General features: G+C 37.3%; 1 protein-coding gene across 1 annotated transcript in view; it reads left to right on the top strand.

Annotated features, from left to right (window-relative positions):
- Positions 1 to 19,590, top strand: part of ATRNL1 (attractin like 1) — a gene marked incomplete at both ends in the record, with an annotated part of 644,309 nt that overhangs the window by 24,422 nt on the left and 600,297 nt on the right. The window contains 3 exons of the mRNA XM_080694289.1: positions 1,889 to 2,017; positions 3,339 to 3,547; positions 17,106 to 17,280. Of these exons, the coding sequence (XP_080550415.1) occupies positions 1,889 to 2,017; positions 3,339 to 3,547; positions 17,106 to 17,280 (513 nt within the window). The remainder of the gene's footprint in view (positions 1 to 1,888; positions 2,018 to 3,338; positions 3,548 to 17,105; positions 17,281 to 19,590) is intronic.

The following is a 19,590-nucleotide window of genomic DNA, read 5'->3' on the forward strand; positions in this document are numbered from 1 at the left end:
CATCTTGACCCTTTAGGTAGGTTTATGAGTGGCCCAAAGCTAGCCATCTGGTAAGTGATAATCAGAATTTGAGCCTGTGTTAAATAATTCTGGACCTTAATTCCGTGATCACTGTAAAAGGGCTTCCCTTTGTGGCACACTAAAAACATTGGACTTCATTCTTTAGATAAGACTTGGTAGAATGCAGAGAATGGTTTGGGATAGAGAAGCACTTTGATTTTTGTTTTGTCTTCTGTGTTGTCAAAAGTGTTTGGAAAAATCATATGCAGTAACAATATGAGACCCAGACACTAGCAGTCCATAGTCAACTCAGCCCAACCCAGGTATTGAGGTGATTCATAAACACACTAAAGTGCAGTCCTTTGGAGACCCCGGCTTAAACTAGTTCATTTTTCTTTCCTTGGTGTTTGGGTCCCAGATCAAAGCGAGGGCCCAGTTTTCCTTATTTTTTTTCCACCCTAGTGTTATAAAACCTTTGAAATGACCACCCAGTTTCTTAGCCCTTCAAGTCTTACTTTCAGTCTTTGAAATCAGCAAATGCCCCATAAGGGAAATGGCCCCAGTGCCTCTGCTGACCTAGATATCAGCTCGCCAGTAACTTCAAGCTGATATATATAGTCACTTTACGATATGCATTCTCTTATGTTTGGATTGGACCAAATTGTCTGGCATAAATGGAAACCCACTTTCACTCATTGCTTTTAATGTACTTATAAGCAAGTAAGCAAGCAGCCAATCATTTTTTTTTTCTATTTGAGAGAAATTTCAGAGTTTAGCCATGGGTATTAAAAAGATCTGGAGTATTATTTTTATCAATGTACTTAATTTGATGTAATCTTACTACAATGAAATATATGTATATGTATAACTAGGACTGATTTTATAGAATTTGAATTTTATTGGCAGTCTCCTTTAAAAACGTTCAGTGGTTACTTTTTGTTTGTGTTTGAGTATGTGTTTAAAATAAGTTATTGGACTGTAATAATTCATTTGTCTGTCAAACACAATTTGAGTGCATGAATTTAGTTCCTAATAGTGCATAATCACAAATATAACTTGGTTTTAAGGGATTTTGAGCTTGTTATCAGCTTCTTTCTTTCTTTGTTGCACGTTTTCATAAATTGAGAGAGGGTAGTGTAGTATAATCAAATAAAGATATGTAATTTTTCTTGTGAATAAGAAAGTTAAAAAGAGAAGTACCAGTTACTTAGAACTCTTGATATTATGCATTTATCTCTCCCCGCCAGATTAGTTTTCCTTTGTGTGCAAATACACCTAAGTGAGCAATATTCTGTTTTGGGATAGTTACATATTCATGTAGTTTGCATAAATATGTAAAATTTTAAAGAAGCATCAAAACCATATATATATGTATGTATGTATGTGTATATATATATATATTTTTTTTAATTTATTTTACCGGAAACACCTGATGAGTGTATTGGAAATGTACAGCCTTTCCTGGTGATTACTTAGACGCTATAGAGTGATACTTCTAGTCTCGCTAGGATTTGCAGCTAATTGAAAAAAGCAACAGAATCGCTTGTTAGAGCAACAAGGTGGCTTTGAGTGAAATTTTATGCACGCTGCATGTAAAAGGCCACCTTGTAGGATGGCAGGATGGGTAAATGGGACGTCGTAGTCCAAATGGTGGTAAGAAGAAGGGAGAGTGAGGCGGTACGGGAGTGGACGTTAGTGTGCCGGCTCCAGCAGGAGCGATAATTGGGTAGAAATGGTAGGGACCGATTTTGGTTTTATTCTCTTTTAGCTACCCATTCTAATATAGATACTTAATGATTTTGGTAAGAATATGTTTGAGTAAAATTTGTGATGAACAGTCCATGTACATGTAATGGGTGTACACAATATTCACTTTTCTCTCGTTCAGTGGCTTGATAGTCCCCGAGGTAAGGGGGAACGAAACTGTGCCTGAGGTCGTCACAACATCTGGCTACGCACTGTTACACTTTTTTAGTGATGCTGCCTATAATCTAACTGGCTTCAACATTTTTTATTCGTAAGTATATTTTAATTCCATCTTTGTAATAAATTCTTACAGCTTGACTTACAAGAGTTTATTGTTTGATTTTGTAAATCCCCTGTATATCTGGAGCAGGTTAGTGCGTTAAACTTTGAATCATACAGGTTCCCTTCCTAAGTGACAAAAATCTTAATAATGTACCACAAAATGCTGTCTTAGACTGTGTTTACATACTTTCTGAGGATGATACAGCAGCAGATTAAATTTGAAAACTGAATTCAATAAGTAAAATTGTTTGTTGGCAAATGGCTTAGTAAACAAATGCAAACTACTGGTGGCAACAGGTACCTGGGATTGCAGGGCGCTGTGCGCTGCCTTTCTGTCTCCAAGGTAGTGTACTTTTAATCTGAGGAGGGATATAGGAGCATCCAGAAGCTGTCTTGGATGCAGTGTATATTTTATGTCATTCAATTTCCTTTTAATTAACTTTGTTAGGTGAGTATTTCTCCCATTTCACACCTGAGGACAGTGAGGTTTTGGAGGTGAAGTCCGTGGCTATCTAGAACACTGTCCCCTTTGAAAACAGGGAAAGTGTTAATTGAGAATCCATTCTGTGTCTAACACTTTACGTAAGTTTTTGTATCTAGATGTCCAGGGGTGAAGTCAAGTAGCCAGAGAAGCTTTCATAGAAATGGCCACAGAGGAATGCTACACATTATTTTTTTTCTTTTCTTATGAAGGTAGAAATTGATAAGTAAAGAATTATTTTTTACTAGGAATAAAACATTTGAAATGTTCCTGAATCATCAATTTATTACAGGATTTTTAAAATTCAGTAATGCAAGCAAGTATGTATTCGAGAGAAATTCATTTATGGTAGAATATAAAACCTTATAATAAAATGTGGTAAATTTCCCTTTTTTCATAAGAGTGTATAGGTGGTAGCCTGTGCTTTAAATATTTTATAACCAAGTTATATCTTAGCTTCTCATCTCATGTACTTTCAGGTATTCAAGAATTTAATTTTTTCAGTAAAACATACATTCAAAAATATTGTACTTAAACTTTTGCAAAACATTATATATGGAATGTTACAGACCTTACAGATATTGAGTCTCTAGTTCTTGGATGTTTGGAATCTTGGTAGCAAATTGAAGTTTTTGAATGAACTAATACTAACTGTAAATAAATGCTGGATTAGAGTAAAGGGGTACAGAATAGAGAACTGGAGCCACACTGTAAAATTGTATTCAATTAATGAACATGTACGACAATATAAAAACTATGAAGTTTACAAAGACTCAGAATTTTTTTTCAGTGATCTTGAATTTGAGTATACATGAATTATATTTTACAGAATCAATTCTTGCCCTAACAATTGCTCTGGTCATGGAAAATGTACAACTAGTATCTCTGTCCCGAGTCAAGTGTACTGCGAATGTGATAAATACTGGAAGGGCGAGGCTTGCGACATCCCTTACTGTAAAGCCAATTGCGGCAGTCCAGATCACGGGTACTGTGACCTGACTGGAGAAAAACTGTGTGTCTGCAATGACAGCTGGCAAGGTAGGCATGTGTGCAGGATGGCTTCCAAACATCCCACGGTACACTTCTACCTCTATTTTGCTATAGTTTGAACAACCAAATCGCATGCATTTGTTTTTATTTTTAGAATGTTTCGATTGACAGTTTAATAATCTGTGTCCTCACAAATAGAATTGGCCACGTTTTGAGAATGAAATGAAGTTTTATACGAAACTAAAATTTAGTGGTGTGTGGTCATTATGATCTTCTGTAAATTTTTTTTTGTTGAATCTCAACAGATTCCACCACTTCATTAGATTTACAGTGGGTAACATAAGTACTGTATTGAAATGTTTTGAGGTACTGCAGTATATTAAATATATTTCTTAGGAAAGGCTGACCTCTTGTGGCTGTTTTTAAAAGAACATTGACTTTCAAAAAGTACTTAAACGATAAAGAATATTTTTAGTTGTCTATTGTAAAAGTAAGGTTCCTGGTAAGAATTCTAAACCATTTTATAATGATCTATCATCAAAGATTAACTGTAGAGTGCACTGGAGAGTTTTGAATTACTTAAGCTTCTGGGCATAAAGTCATAAATTTTGATATTCTGGAACTAAACAAAGGGATAGGCGTGGTTATCTACACGTACCCACCCAGGGCTTATTTTTGCTAATTATATTTACACATTGAGAGGCTTCCTTTGTGCAGGCATATTAATTCTGTTTGTAGGGGGAACTTTGATTCTCTAATTACATAACCCCAAAGTATCATGGTTGTGTGTTGTCATACCATGTAGCAATAGTGTCTATCAGACACAGCTAAGTAAAAACCAAAGAGAATCTGCTTCTCTTGTAGTTGATATTTTAAAAAAAAGCATTGCTGAGTATGCTGAGTACTTTCTTAGTGAAATTATTTTAGGCTTTGTATAAATTATGCTTATTGTAAGCTCATGTTATCATGTTAAAGAATATTGGGTATGACAGTGATTTCTTATTAAGTTGAATGTGATTACCCATTATGATTATGGCAGGTTATTATAAATGTCTAAGAGTTCTGTAATTAGAGGGAGATATACTTTAGTGGTTATTGTAATTAGTTTTTATTCTCCCCTAATGTGCCTTGAGATGTTATTCTTTTTTCCTTTTTTATTTTTTATTTTTTTGTGGTGCTGGGGATTGAACCCAGGGGCATTCTACCTCTGAGCCATACCCCTAGCCCAATTTTTTTGTTCTTTATTTTGAAACAGGGTCTCACTAAGTTGCAGAAGGCCTCACTAAATAGCCAAGGCTGTCCGGGAACCTAGATCCTCCTGTCTCAGCCTCCCAAGTACTGGGATTACAAGCGTGTGCCACCACAACTGGCCTATGTTATTTTTTGAAATCCAGTCTTGAAATTAAAATAACTTCTTTTTATATAGGAAGACCAGCATATCAGTATCAATATCAATTTAAATTAAGGCTGAAGAAATGGAAGTAGAGCACATACACATAGTGCCTTATAAACTGGTCTCAACTGCCGTCTATCTCAGTGGCCTAAGAGCAAAACAGGGCCCTTTGTATCACATGGCCTCTGAAAATCTGTTTCCTTTCCCTTTTTTACTTCTATTAGTCCTGCTTTGAAACATTTTATTTTTAGGGAGTCTAGTTTAAAATATTACTTGTTGTTTTTCTAGTGTTTGTTTATTGACCTTCTCACATTCTGTTATTCTCATCAGTAGTACCCTAAATCATAAAATGTTTTGAATTTTGATATATCTTTAAGCAAATGGAAATAGAGAGGCAATTACTGGGTGGGTTCACTTTTTAGCAAAGTGGTAATATGAATACCCTGAGAAATATACACACATACATATTTTTAAACTGCAGATATGTGTATATGTATACATATAGTGTATATATATGTACACATTTTATTTATTTATTTATTTATTTATTTATTTCTTTTTGTGGGTCTGGGGATGGAACCCAGGGACGTTGACCTCCAAGCTACACCCCCTGCCCTATATTTTTATTATTTATTTTGAAACAGGGTCTTACTAAGTTGTGGAGGGCCTCACCAAGTAGCTGAGGCTGTCCACGAACTGCGATCCTCCGGTCTCAGCCTCCTGAATGCTGGGATTACAAGCATGCGCCACCACGCCCGGCTCATATACACATTTTAAATGAGAATAATGTAAAAGTGCAGAAATCAGAAATTTTATACTATGATTGTTAATAATTTAAGAGTTGATCTCTTTATGTGACTATTTAGAGAATAGAGGGCTGGATATTATGCTGTTTCTAGATAAATTATATGCAGATTATTTACTTTGAGCCTCAAACTTGGTCCTGATTGTGAACTCAAGGAAGTATAGCTAAAACTAGGTGGGATCGTGACCAAAATTGTTAGAAGAATAGTGATGTTTTTAATTTTAGATTTATAGAATTGGGAGGATTCAGTGAGGTGAAAAAGCCAAATTTTCTTCAAGGGCAAATGGGGAATGATCAAACAGCTGGGGACATTTGAAAAGAGAGCCGCATAGGCAGTCTTTAGGAGATTAAAAATCTGATAGTTTTATATAATACATTATTTGGAACTAGAATCTTAGGGTTAGGATATCTGATTGCTGTCGCCCCCATTGTACTTTGTCCTTTAATTTTGATTGAGTCTCCTTATTCTGTTGAGCTCTCATGGTGCATGCATATTTTTTTAAAATGAGCACTATCCTCTAAGAAACTGGGGGTTTGTTAAGAGAACACAAAGGAGAAGCCTCTCTGGCTTGCCTGGGCTTTGGTGTCATTTAAAAATATATCTTTACTGGTACACTGTAATTAGACATCACGATGAGATTCAGAGTGGTACAAAGATGCATGCAGATGCGGCTTGGTGGTCTCCCTCCAGGCCCTCTCCGCTCCCCACCTGCATGTTGGTGAGACGCGTGGCGATGCTCTCGTTTGTGGACATAGCTTGTTTGAACTGTTTTCCTCATCGAGCTTCCTTTTCTCCTTCCCCATTTTCCTACCCGACCCCTTTCATTTAGTTCTCTTTAGTTTTTCTGTGTAGTGCCTCTAAGACTTCTGCTCAGCCATCGCTATATTCTCCCCACTGCTTTCTCATCTAATTCTTTATTAATCATCTGCTTTCATGTTTTCACTGTAAAAGCATTTTTCTAAATTATATAGGAGTATATTTTAAGAATAGATGGCAACATTAAAGCGAACCTTCCCCGTTTTCCTATAGAAAGCACCAATCCCGCAATCTGAATTTATAAATAAGATAGAAAATGCTAAGCAAAGCATTTTGAAAATAATATTATTTTATCATAATGTAGTCTGGTTAGAGATGCTAATATACACATGTGAAATAGATTGTTAAAAGGATGGACACCTGGATGGAGTCATCTGCTTTTTATGAGTTCAAAAAATAGACTTTATTTTTGAGGACAGTTTTAGGTTCACAGCCAAACGGAGCAGAAGGTGCAGAAATCCGGCCCTGCACATGCCGAGCTCTCCTCTAAGCAGCGTCTTCTAACAGAGTGGTGCATTTGTTAATATTGACGGACCTACATCAATGCATCATTATCACCAAGTTTACATTATCGTCCAAGTTTACATTAGGGTTCACTCTTAGAGTTGAATAACCTGTGGGCTTAGAGAAATGTATCATGACACGCTGTTTCTTTTCTTATATTTTCATACAGAATTGTTTCTCCAACCTAAAAATCTCCCATGTTCTGCTTCTCTCAACCACTGACCTTTTCTTTGTCTCCATAGTTTTGCTTTTTCCTGAACGTCACCATAGTCAAGCTTTGCTGAACAGTGTGGATACATTCTGAGAAATAGGTTGCTAGGCATCTTTGTTGTGTGAACATCATAGAACATAACTTAGACAAATTAACACAGCTACCAAGTCATTGCATGATACAAATTTATGGGACTATAACGGTGTATGTGATCTGTCATTGGCCAAAACATTGTGTGGTGCATGGCCAGTTGGAATTGTAGTGTTTATCTTTTTCTGACCTTCACTTAACAGTATTTATGTCCTTTGTTTTCTTTCCGTGTGTGTGTGTGTGTGTGTGTGTGTGTGTGTGTGCGCGCGCGCACCACTGTAGATTGAACCCAAGAGCATTCTACTTCCCAGCAACACCCCTATCCCTAATTTATTTATTGCAAACAAGGTCTTGTTAAGTTGCTGAGAGCCTAAGTTCCTGAGGCTGGCTTCAATGTGATCCTCCTGTCGAAAGCCTCCCAAGTACTGGAATTACAGGCATGTAACACCGTACCCAGCCCTCTCTGTGTCTTCATGGTTTTAGAGCTGATTTCTTTTTAGCACCTAGTAATATTCCATTGTATGGATATATGATAGTTGATCCATTCACCTACTGAAGGACAATTATAGTTGCTCTAACATTTTTTGTGTGTGTGATAATCAATTAATTAATCACACACAATAGTTAATTAATTTTGCAGTACTACATGTGGAGCATGGAGCATTCTATCTACAAACTATACCCCCAGCCCTATTTTTTATTTTTTATTTTTTAGACAGGGTCTCACTAAGTTGTGGAGGGCCTCATTAAGCAGCTGAGGCTGTCTGTGAACTGCGATCCTCCTGTCTCAGCCTCCCAAGTACTGAGATTACAAGCATGCACCATCACACCCAGCTTGATAAGTTTATTTTAATATTAGTAAGTCACAAGGAAAAAGACAACTTTGAAAAGCATTGATATCTTACGATGGCTTCCAAGCATGGAGATAGATGAGGAATTTTTTAAAAGAGACATCAAAAGAAAAATGTAACAAATTTAATTCATATTCACACAAAGAGAATATGGTAAAACAGTAACTTTTGAAGTGGATTCCAGGATTTGGTATTGTCCCCACGAACTATAATCAGAGGGGCTCAGGTTTCTTTCTTTTATATAACTTTCTAAATCACAGGGGTCTTTGGTTGGAAGCCACAGTAGTCTGGCTCACTTGAACAGAAGAGGCAGTTATTGACAAGTATGGTAGAGATGTCTCCCAGCATTCATCCCTTCCTTCCTGTCACTGCCCGGGCCCTGGCATCACTGGCACCCTACGGTGGATGCTGTGTGCTGCAGGCGTGGCATGGACGGAAAGCACGCCAGGTGTCCCCACATCTGCGGGTCACTTAGGGAGGTTTGGTGTCTTGCTCAGAAGCATTTACTTGGCCAAATCTAGGTTGTATCCATGACCTCAGCTACTTAGAGAAACAAATAAAAATAGGGCATTTAACCTTTCTGATAAGTGTGGTGAGAATGAGTCATATGTCTGAACAAAACGCACGCAATAAGCGTTCCTTACACATAAGGAGTTCTAATAATTGGGATCCCTAGACAAGTAAAAGGTCTGAATAAGCCAGGCGTGGTGGCGCACGCTTGTAATCCCCGCGCTCAGGAGGCGGAGACAGGAGGATGGAGCAGGTTCGAAGCCAGCCGCGCTGGCTTAAGAGACCCTGTTTCCAAATTAAAAAAAAAAATAGGTGTCTGGGAGTGTAGCCCAGAGATAAAAGGGTTTCCAGGAACCCCAGTACCACCACAAAAAAATCTGAATAAAATATTTTAAAGTATCAATTGTTGCCATAATGGGCAAGGAATGGGCCAAGTAGTTCTCTCATGTCTACTTAGAAAAAGTTTGCAGTGTTGAGTAGATGGTAGGAGTACACAGGCAAAAGGTGTAACCACCAGGTTTGGGCATGATTTTACTAATCCATTACAATACAGTTTTTCATTTTTTATAGACATGAAACACAGGCTACCATCCTTTATATGCCAGATTATCAGCATTAGCAAATCGTCTTCGTTCCTCTCCTCCCTCAGAATGGCTTGCGCAAACATATTGCTTAATCCTTCCAAATGTTTTAGTCTCTTAAACATTTTTAAAGTGTTTTCTGTATTTCTTTTCATTTCACTTCAGGCACAGTTCTCATATAAAGATGGACGTTGGATGTTTTAAGCTTTTAAATCATTGATGAAAGGGCAGAGTGAAGATGTGAGTGAGTCGGACGAGCTGTGGAGCCGTGCCTCCTGCCTTTGCCTGAAGTTGTCATCGTTGTCATCTGTTTTTCTCATTTTGTTCGCTTTTTGTCCCTTTCTATTTCAAGACCTTTCTTAGTTCTGAACTTCCTAGAATACCCTCATCTGATTAATATTTTAAGACCAGATCAGATTCCCTTGTTATATCTTATCATAAAATCTTACCTTTTATCTCACTAAGCTGCGGAAGACTGTCCGCCAACCGTGATCCTCCTGTCTCAGTCTCCCCAGTGCTGGGATGACAAGCGTGCGCCAGCACGCCCGGCTCAGGCTTTGTTTCTTTGATGCCCACCCATCTCTGTGATTTTTATTTATTTTTTTGCTTTTTTGATATCTGTGATGTCATAAGAATGATAGGTATGAAGTGACATGGATGATACTGTAAGACGTTACTGCAGGCCTGCAAGTAAAATATTTGAAAATGGTTTTATTATATATTGGAAGAGTCCAGTAAATATCGGTAGAAACTGATTGGTAGCACACATCACAAATAAAGCAGTATATTTTAAAAAAATAAAATCTTACCTTTTAAATTTTTATCATTCATTACATTTTATTATGGTATTTGTGTGAATCTTCATTATTATTACTATTTATTATATTATTATTATTATTATTATTATTATTATTATTATTATGTGTATAATACTAAGGATTGAACCTGGAGGTATTCTACCTCTGAGCTACTGCTCCAGCCAAGTTTTACTTTTATTTTTTATTTTGAAACAGGGTCTCACTAAGACATGGAGTGCCTCACCAAGTTTCTGAGGTTGGCCTCAAGTCTGTGATCCTCCTGTCTCAGCCTCCCAAGTACTGAGATTACAGTCATGCACCACCGGTGGCACCCAGCTCATTATCTTTTCCACAGGAATATAATCTCCATGCAGTTAAGAAAAATGATAATCTTTTGATCATCTTTGTAACCTAGTACCTAATATGGTCCCTGACTTGTAGTAGGCAGCTATATTTTTTGGTTGTTGAATGAGTGAATTAGAAACCTACTCATTTGCTAATAATGTGGATATTCAACTATTGGTGTTTTTTTAAGATAAGTGCTCCAATAAACTATGTACTTATTATATAACATATAATTCTAAATATAGAGACAATTAAATTTCAATGTCTTTCAAAGACATTTCAATGTCTTTTAAAATTTTTTTTTATTTTTTGGTGGTACTGGGCGTGGAGCCCAGAGACCTTCTACCTCCAAGCTATACTCCCAGACCTATGTTATATTTTATTTGGAAACAGGTTCTCACTAAATTGCTGAAAGCCTCACTAAGTAGCTGAGGCTGGCTTCGAACCTGTGCGATCCTCCTGTCTCAGCCTCCCAAGCGCGGGGATTACAAGTGTGCACCACCACGCCCGGCTGAACATTTCAATGTCTTATTCAAGTTTTGATTCTTGGATTCTTGTGTTTGTTTGAATTCTTTCGTTTTAGATTTTAACATTTCTCCATTGGGTGGCAGTATTTGCTACTAGAAAAAGCACTTGGATTTATAGTTGTAAAAACTTGATAATTTTGTTTTATTAAAAAAATATAAAAATTTAAAACTCAAACCCATATTTTACCTGACAGTATGTTTTTCTGGGCAGTCCTGCAACATACTAAGGCATAACTAGTTGCTTTAGGATAGTGTAGGTGCACATGTGAGCAGAGGTGGCCTTGAAGAAGTTTACAAATGGTAGCTTCCTACATTTCAATTTAAAATTTAATAATGATGAACATGGTCTTTATGGTGGCTAGATAGATGGGTCTAGAATTTGATGGAGAGAGGTCTAAACCATAGATGTCAATTTGGGTCCGCTTGCTGAAATTGGAACCCACTGATGGTACTTAAAGTCATGAGATTAGATGCGATTACCAGGGATGTGAGTGGGGAGAGGGGATGAAGACAGACAGAAGGAGAGACAATACGATCCGAGCGCTCTGTGCTGGCGTGTGTGTTCTGTCCTCCGAGAAGCTGCCTGATGTGAGGTTGGGCCGCCATTGTCTGTTGCCGCTGGCTTTGTGGGACATTAGAAGGCAAACAAGTCCTACTCTCAGTTCAGCTAATTTTTTATTTGTCATTTCCACCTACTTAGAACCAAAGTCTTAAACCTTTGTTAGAATTTTATTTACTTATTTATAGAGTGTATTGCCTTTTCCATACTCACCAGGGTTTACAGATTTCCTTCAAAGATGGCATTTTCGTCAGCGTGGGCTGCAGCATCCCACTCACTGGGTTGTGGCCTAACGCGTTTACTTCTCACAGTTCAGAGGCTGGAAGTCTTTGATCAGGGCGGCAGCATGGCTGGGGTCTCCTGAGGGCCTTCTGCCCGGCTTATACATGACGTCTTGCTGTATCCTTTGAGGAAGACAGGCAAGCAGTCACACACACACACACACACACACACACACACACACACACACACAACCCCATCATGATCTCATCATGAGGACTCTTCCTTATACCTCCTTTAAAATCTAATTACGTCCCCAAGCCCCACCTCTTGACCCTATCACTTTGTGGGTTAGGGTTTCAACATGAGAATTTTAGGTAGACGAAACATCCAGTCCATCACACATGGTAATTCTTAGAGAGTAGATATTTCTTAGAGTGACTCCAATTCATGGAGGAACTCATCCATATTTTTGGGAAAATCATTCAATCTCTCTGGTTATCAATTTCACTATCTGTATGGAGATATTTACTCTTAAGACTTGGGATCATAATTTGATAAAAGTAATTTGAAAGTGTCTTGCTGTGTACACTTCAAGAACTGTTGCTACAATAACAGTTTTGTTTTTAGTAAGTAGACCTTTCCTAGTAGCTCTTGATTTAGTAATCTCTTCTCTTTTGCAACTATGTTTATGCTATAAACATTTGCAATTGTGATAATATTCATATTATTTAGATGTTCTGTGAGCACTGTACATTTACTAGCCTTGTAATAGGCAGTTTGGTTTTTGTACCTAGAATAAATGTTGGCTGGTATGCTTATATATATTGCATTTTATTTTAGATGTCCATGATGTCTATAATTTTGAGGGCTGCAATTATTAAAAATACCCCTTAGAACTTTTGAAGCTAGTGTTTTCCAAGTACATATATTTTGATTTATCAATGTTTTTTTTTTCTGTTTTTTTTTTTTCTATTCTTTTTTTTTTTTTTTTTCTTCCCTGTGGTACTGGGGATTGAGCTCAGGGTGATTCTATCACTGAGCTATAGCCACAGCCCATTTTATTTTTATTTTGAGACAAGTTCATGCTAAGTTAATACGTGCTGGCCTTGAACTTGCAGTCCTCTTTTTCTAGCCTCCCAGGTACTGGGATTACAGGTGTGTGCCACCTCAGAGGTTCTAATGGTTTTCAAAATGTGTGCCTCCAGGGATGGTGAACTAGAATGGAGGAGAAATGACTCTTCCTTCTCCTTCAACCATAGTGTGGTTACTTTGAAATAGTTTGCATATTGAAATTTCATACAAAATTTGCTTTAAGCCTCACATAGAGAAAACTAGTAAGTTAAAACAAGTGATTTCTGCTAACAAAAGAGCAGTTTCTTTCCGTATTATAATAACATCACTGAACTGAACTGGAAGAACGAAGTATTCTTGGAACAGATTGAGAATGACCATTACCACTCATGCAATTCATTGTTTAGTAAAACTAACATATTGTCAGAATAGTTTTGGGCCTTTAAAATATACTAAAATGATTCCTGGCCTTTGGAGATTGGTTTTATGAGCCTCAAAAAAATTTGTAGAATGCTTGGCTATTTTACAAAATAAGGGTTTTCTAACAATATTAGAAGATAGCACTTTCGTAAAGATGTTTTCTTGGCTTAACTTTTATTAGAGAATTTTCAATTTTAGTATGTACATTAAATCATAAAACTATTTTTCCTTTCCCGTTAACAGTCTAAAGAATATGAGTGAATGAGATCTAAAAAACAATGGGAAACTGCAAGGATTCCTAGTTTTCAGGCTTGGGAAGCTCAGCGTCTTATTCTCTCGCTGCTTCTACCACATTGCAGTTAGTTTACTGAGGTCCGGAACTCCTCCGAGTCATCCATTCAGGCTGAAATCTGCTTCTTCTGATCTTTTTTTTTTTTTTTTTTTTTTTTGGTGGTACTGGGGTTCCTGGAAGCCCTTCTACCTCCGGGCTACACTCCCAGACCTATTTTTTTTTTTTGCATTTTTATTTGGAAACAGGGTCTCCTAAGCCAGCACGCGGGGCTAGCTTCGAACCTGCGCGATCCTCCTGTCTCCGCCTCCCAAGCGCGGGGATTACAAGCGTGCGCCACCACGCCCAGCTTCTTCTGATCTTTTTTTAATGTTCATCTTTAGACCGTCTATCATACATCCCACATGTTTTAATGGCATCTGGAATGGCGAATCTTTTCTAGAAGGCTTTGTGTCACTTTGCCCAAATTGGCTAGAGGGATCCCTATGGTGGCTGTAGCTTAAACAATAAGACTTGAAAGTCAAAATTAGTTCTTGACCCATGGCTGCAGAAAGGTTGTGTTGGCGGGCGTGAAAACATCCAGCTTGTAGATCTCTATCAGGACGCTTGGGTGGCCAGTCCTGGGAGACCAGGTGCGTTTGTCAATAAGCACTAATATTTTGAAAATAATCTTTTTTTTGTTGTTCCTGAGCAGTAACTCTCAACAGCAGGCCTAAAATATTTCATAGACTATGTTATAAACTGGTGTATTGTTATCTAGACTTTTTCATTGCATTTCATAAAGCACAGACACAGTAAATTTAGTATAATTTCTGAAGGCCCTAGGATTTGGGGCAAAGCAAATGGCGCAAGGTTAAAGTCACCAGCTACCTCAACTCATAACAAGGCAATCAGCCTGTCCTTTGAATCTTTGAAGCTAAACCATGACTTCTCTCTAGCTATCCAAGTCCTGGGTGACTATCTAAGTCCTGGTAGTTATCCAAGTCCTAACCTTCTTCCATGATTATTTCATACATGTTGAAAATCGGTTGTTAATGTAGATACCTTCATCTATTCTCTTAGCTAGATCTGGATAATTCCCTGCACCTTCTGCCTCAGTATTTTCTGCTTCACCTGACCACCACCACCACCACCACCTCCTCCTCCTCCTCCTCCTCCTCCTCCTCCTTCTTCCTTTTTTTCGTGTGTGTATGTGTGGTGTTGGGAATTGAACCCAGGGACATTCTACCTTCAAGCTACACCCCCCAGTCCTAGTTTATTTGGAAACAGGATCTTGCTAAGCTCCTGAGAGCTGAGAGCTTGGTTAAGTTGCTGAGGCTGGCTGTGAACCTGTGATTCTACTCCCAAGTACTGGGATTGTAGGTGCTCCTAAGGATCCAATTGCAGGTGGTTGTAAGGATCAGACACCTTGGATCCTTACAGAGATAAGGAGACAACCTTACGGAGATAAGGAGACAGCTGTCTATGGAGACAGCTTTTTTCCTTTAGTCTCTTGAACCAACCTTTGCCAACTCTACACGTTCCTTCTGCAGTTTCCTCATCTCTGTCAGCTTCGTGGAATTGAACAGTGTTCAGTCTTTACTCTGGATTGGGTTTTAGATGAAAAAATGCTGTGGGTGGTTTTTTATTCTCTTCAGATCCCTTAAAACTTTCTCTGTATCAGCAATCAGGCTGTTTTATTTTCTGATCATTCATGTGTTCACTGGAATAGCACTTTTTCCTTCAAGAATGTTTCCTTTCAATAGTAGAAAAATTATGAAAAAAAGAATGTTTCCTTTGCGTTAGTAACTCAGGTAACTGGCGCAAGAGGCCTAGGTGCCAGCCTGTCTTAGTTTTGACATGCCCTCCTCAGGCGTCTTAGTCATTTCTAGTTTTTAACTTAAAGGAAGAAATGTTGGGCTCTTACTTTCACTTGAACACTTAGAGGCCATTGTTATTAATTAGCTTAATTTCAATATTGTTGAATCTCAGGGAATAAGGAGGCATGAAGACAGGGAGAGAGATGGGAGAATGGCTGGTTGGTGGGTTAGTCAGAACACATATATCAGTTATGTTTGCTTTCTTATTATGGATGCAGTCTATAGTACTACAAAACAATTTCAGTAGTAACATTAAAGATTACTGATTATAGATCACCAAAACAAATATAATAATAATGAAAAAGTTTGAAATATTGTATTACCGAAATGATACACAGATATGGAGTATGTGCCATTGGAAATTGAAGTTGACATAGACTTGTTTGATACATGCATATATACGCCTTCAATTTATAAAAAGGGAGTACCTGCGAGCCGGGCGTGGTGGCGCACGCTTGTAATCCCAGTACTTGGGAGGCAAAGACAGGAAGATGGAGGGTTCACAGATAGCCTCAATTATTTAGTGAGGCCTCTGCAACTTAGTGAGACCTTGTTTCAAAATAAAGAATAAAAAATAGGACTAGAGTATAGCTTGGAGGTAGAATATCTATATCTCTGGGTTCCACCTGGGGTGGAACTGCAAAAAAAAAAAGGAGTACCTGTGAAGTGCAATAAAATAAGGTATAGGTTGGCTTATACATAATTTACAAAGTTATTTTGGTTTGATACTTACAAAAGATCTTGTCTGGCATTTGAATATATTTTAGTTTCATCAGAATTATTTGATCATTTGTTAACTTTACTTTTGTGTGTGTGTGTGATACTGGCTCTGGAATCCCAGGGTCATTCCACTTCTGATCTACACCCCTCAACCCTATTTTATTTTTTAATTTAGAAACAGGGTCTCTTTAAGTTACAGCCCGCTGGCCTTGAACCTGCCGTCCTCCTGTTTTAGCCTCCCAAGTACTGGTGTTACACCCACCGTACCTAGAGAGCCTGAGACCTCACATGTGAAGAAACATTTCTTGCTTCAGTTTGAGAAATGCTCATCTAGGCTAATCTGTTGTATTTTACAGGTGAGAAAGCCAAGACTCATGAGTAACATCATGAATAGAGATACGGCTGTGTTTTCAACTCAGTTAAACTATTTGAAACGCCAGTGCATTAACTGATAGTTTTATTTTTGTATACGTGTCATTTTTTTCTTAAAGGATATATAAGACTCTCTCCTGAAGCCAGTCTTGGTTCTCTTAATGATGCTAAGAAAAATGTAATCTTTATATTTGTTTAATAGTTTATACGTTGAAATGCTTTTTTAAAAAAATTAAAAGTTTCTAATAACTCTGGGAGCAGGTTGTTATTTCCGTTTTATAGATGGAAACTTGGTGAGGGGAGAGGGACGCACATTTGCTCCAGGTCACACTGTTAGTAAGTGACAAAGCCGAGATTTGAGGGACTGTTTACCGTTTTAGTCTTCTAGCAGCATACAGTAAATCTAAATTTTTATTTAAATAACTTTTAAGATTGTGATATTTATTTGAACATATTTGAATCTGATGATTTCTTTTCCCCCTAGTAGTTACCTCTGCTGGTAGTGGTTTCCTTGTAAGTTATATTTCAGGCTCTTTGTTTTGTTTATTCCATTTGTTAGTACGGTGAGTACTGGAGTCCTAACTTGGTGGTCCTTACGGTCTGCTGCTTCTGCAGTCCCAGGCCTTTGTCTGACCGCGTGTGCTGTTTGGCTTCTTTTCACAGGTCCTGATTGCTCCTTGAACGTTCCTTCCACTGAGTCGTACTGGATTCTGCCCAACGTTAAACCCTTCAGTCCCTCCGTAGGTCGGGCTTCACATAAAGCAGTTTTACATGGGAAATTTATGTGGGTGATTGGTGGATATACTTTTAACTACAGTTCTTTTCAAATGGTCCTAAAGTAAGTATTCACCTTAAGACCTTCAGTCTTTTTTTTTTTTTTAATGGACTTTCTTGCTGTCCAGACATACAAGTGGTTATTTTTGTGATTCTGTTTATTTACTACATGAGACTATATGAACTCATTATGTCCATGGCTAATTATTTGTCATTGAACATATAGTGTTGTTTTGTACAGAAATTTTATTTTCTCTCTGGAGTGTTTTTAGTAAATTCTGAGTAAGAAAACATTATTAACTTCACATAAAGTCAGCCCAGTATAATTTGTTTTGATTTTTCACAATGAAGTATAATTACATATATAAAATATGTGTAGTTTTTTTTAAAATAAATTTTAATTTACCTGAGGTATTTCACAAGCTTTTGTTGGGGTAACATTGCCAGCATTATAAAACAGATCATTCATTTAATGTTGGCACACTGAAGAGTGTTTTCTGCATGATTGAACAATAAGAGACTCCATGGGTGGCAGCTTCATTTGGTTGCTTTTTCAGCTGATGATTGTATTTTATGAATCATTTAATAACAGAATAAAGAAGGAAATAAATAAGAAGAACTATTAGAGTGCCAATTTTTTTTTTTTTTTTTTTGGTGCCGGGGTTTCTGGAAGCCCTTCTACCTCCGAGCTACACTCCCAGACCTACTTTTTAAAATATTTTTATTTGGAAACAGGGTCTCCTAAGCCAGTGCAGCTGGCTTCGAACCTGCGCCATCCTCCTGTCTCTGCCTCCCAAGCGCGGGGATTACAAGTGTGCGCCGCCACGCCCGGCAAGTGTCAATGCTGTTTTTAAAGTGATATTCATAATATGTAACAATATTGGTATAATTTGGGCATCAACCAATCAGACCTGGCCCTAAACAGTATACCGTATGGTATGCACCTAAATTATCAGTTTTAGCAGATAAATATGCAGGTCACCCAGTTACACTTGAATTTTTAGATAAACAACAAATATACTTTTAGTATAAGAGGCCATGTGTATTGTAGCACATGTGTGTATGTTACTTTGTCCTAAATAGTGCATGGGTCTTGCTTCTACCAAAAATAATTTGTTGTTTATTTAAAATTCAGTTTTAACTAAGTATCCATCATTTTATCTGGCAAACTTACCCCTTGAATACATTAGCCCTGTTAATGTTAATGATTAAAAAAATTCTACTGAGTGTAGGATGAGCTTGCTTTAAAACTGTGATTGAATATGACTGAAATTAAAGCATAAAATGAATACTGGAGAGAAGGGAAGAGAGTTTTAGGTAAACATTTAGGTAAAAATTAAAATTCTTTTTTTTAAAAATTAAAATTGTAAATCATAATTTATGAAGAATAATATATAGTATAAAGAATTGATTTGATGAGATTAGAATGAAGTATGATATGAAAGGAAGCCCCTGCCCTCAATTAGTGAGATTTGTATGTGAAAGCTAAAAGAAAATTAACCTATGATTTAAAAAATTGAAAAGCCTATGAAAATAGAACTTAAACTTTAAATTAAAACTGTGATATTTCCAAAGTTGAGTTTTGAAGACAAAGAGCAAACTTGTCAAGGAAACTTGGGGATCTTTTTTTTTTTTTTGTGGCACTGGTGTTCCTGGAAGCCCTTTTACAAACTCCGGGCTACACTCCCAGACCTATTTTTTTATATTTTTATTTGGAAACAGGGTCTCTTAAGCCAGAGCAGCTGGCTTCAAACCTGCGCGATCCTCCTGTCTCCACCTCCCAGGCATGGGGATTACAAGCGTGCGCCACCACGCCCGGCAACTTGGGGATATTAAAAGTACTTTTTCTTTGTAAATTGAATAGCATATTTGAAATTATGTGATGAATATCAGATGATAGTCTCTTAAATTTGTTTATTTTCCATTTGAATCAGATAGTTTAACTTTTTTGTATGTATAAAACCTGGTTCTTTTGGTTACAGTATTTATACATATCTATATGTAGATATAAAGAACACACACACACACACACACACACACATATATATATATATATATACACAAACATACACGTATTTATAAGATTATATAAATATAAACTAGAAGATATCAGAACTAAATTTGTTGCTGTTTTCACAGGTTAGAGACTATTTTTATGCAGTTCAAATGAAGGTAAAGATATTTAACCAGTTTTGAGAAGTGATAAAGCTGGGCATGGTGGTGCATGCCAGTATTCGGGAGGCTGAGACAGGAGGAGCTCAGGTTTGATGCCAGCCTCAGCAATTGAGTGAGGCCTTCAGCAACTTAATGACACCCTGTTTCAAAAAAAAAAAAAAAAAATAGGGCTAGGGGTATAGCTCAGAGGTAGAACACT

The sequence above is a fragment of the Muscardinus avellanarius genome, assembly GCF_963383645.1.
Source record: "Muscardinus avellanarius genome assembly, chromosome: 4".
NCBI lineage: Eukaryota > Metazoa > Chordata > Mammalia > Rodentia > Gliridae > Muscardinus > Muscardinus avellanarius.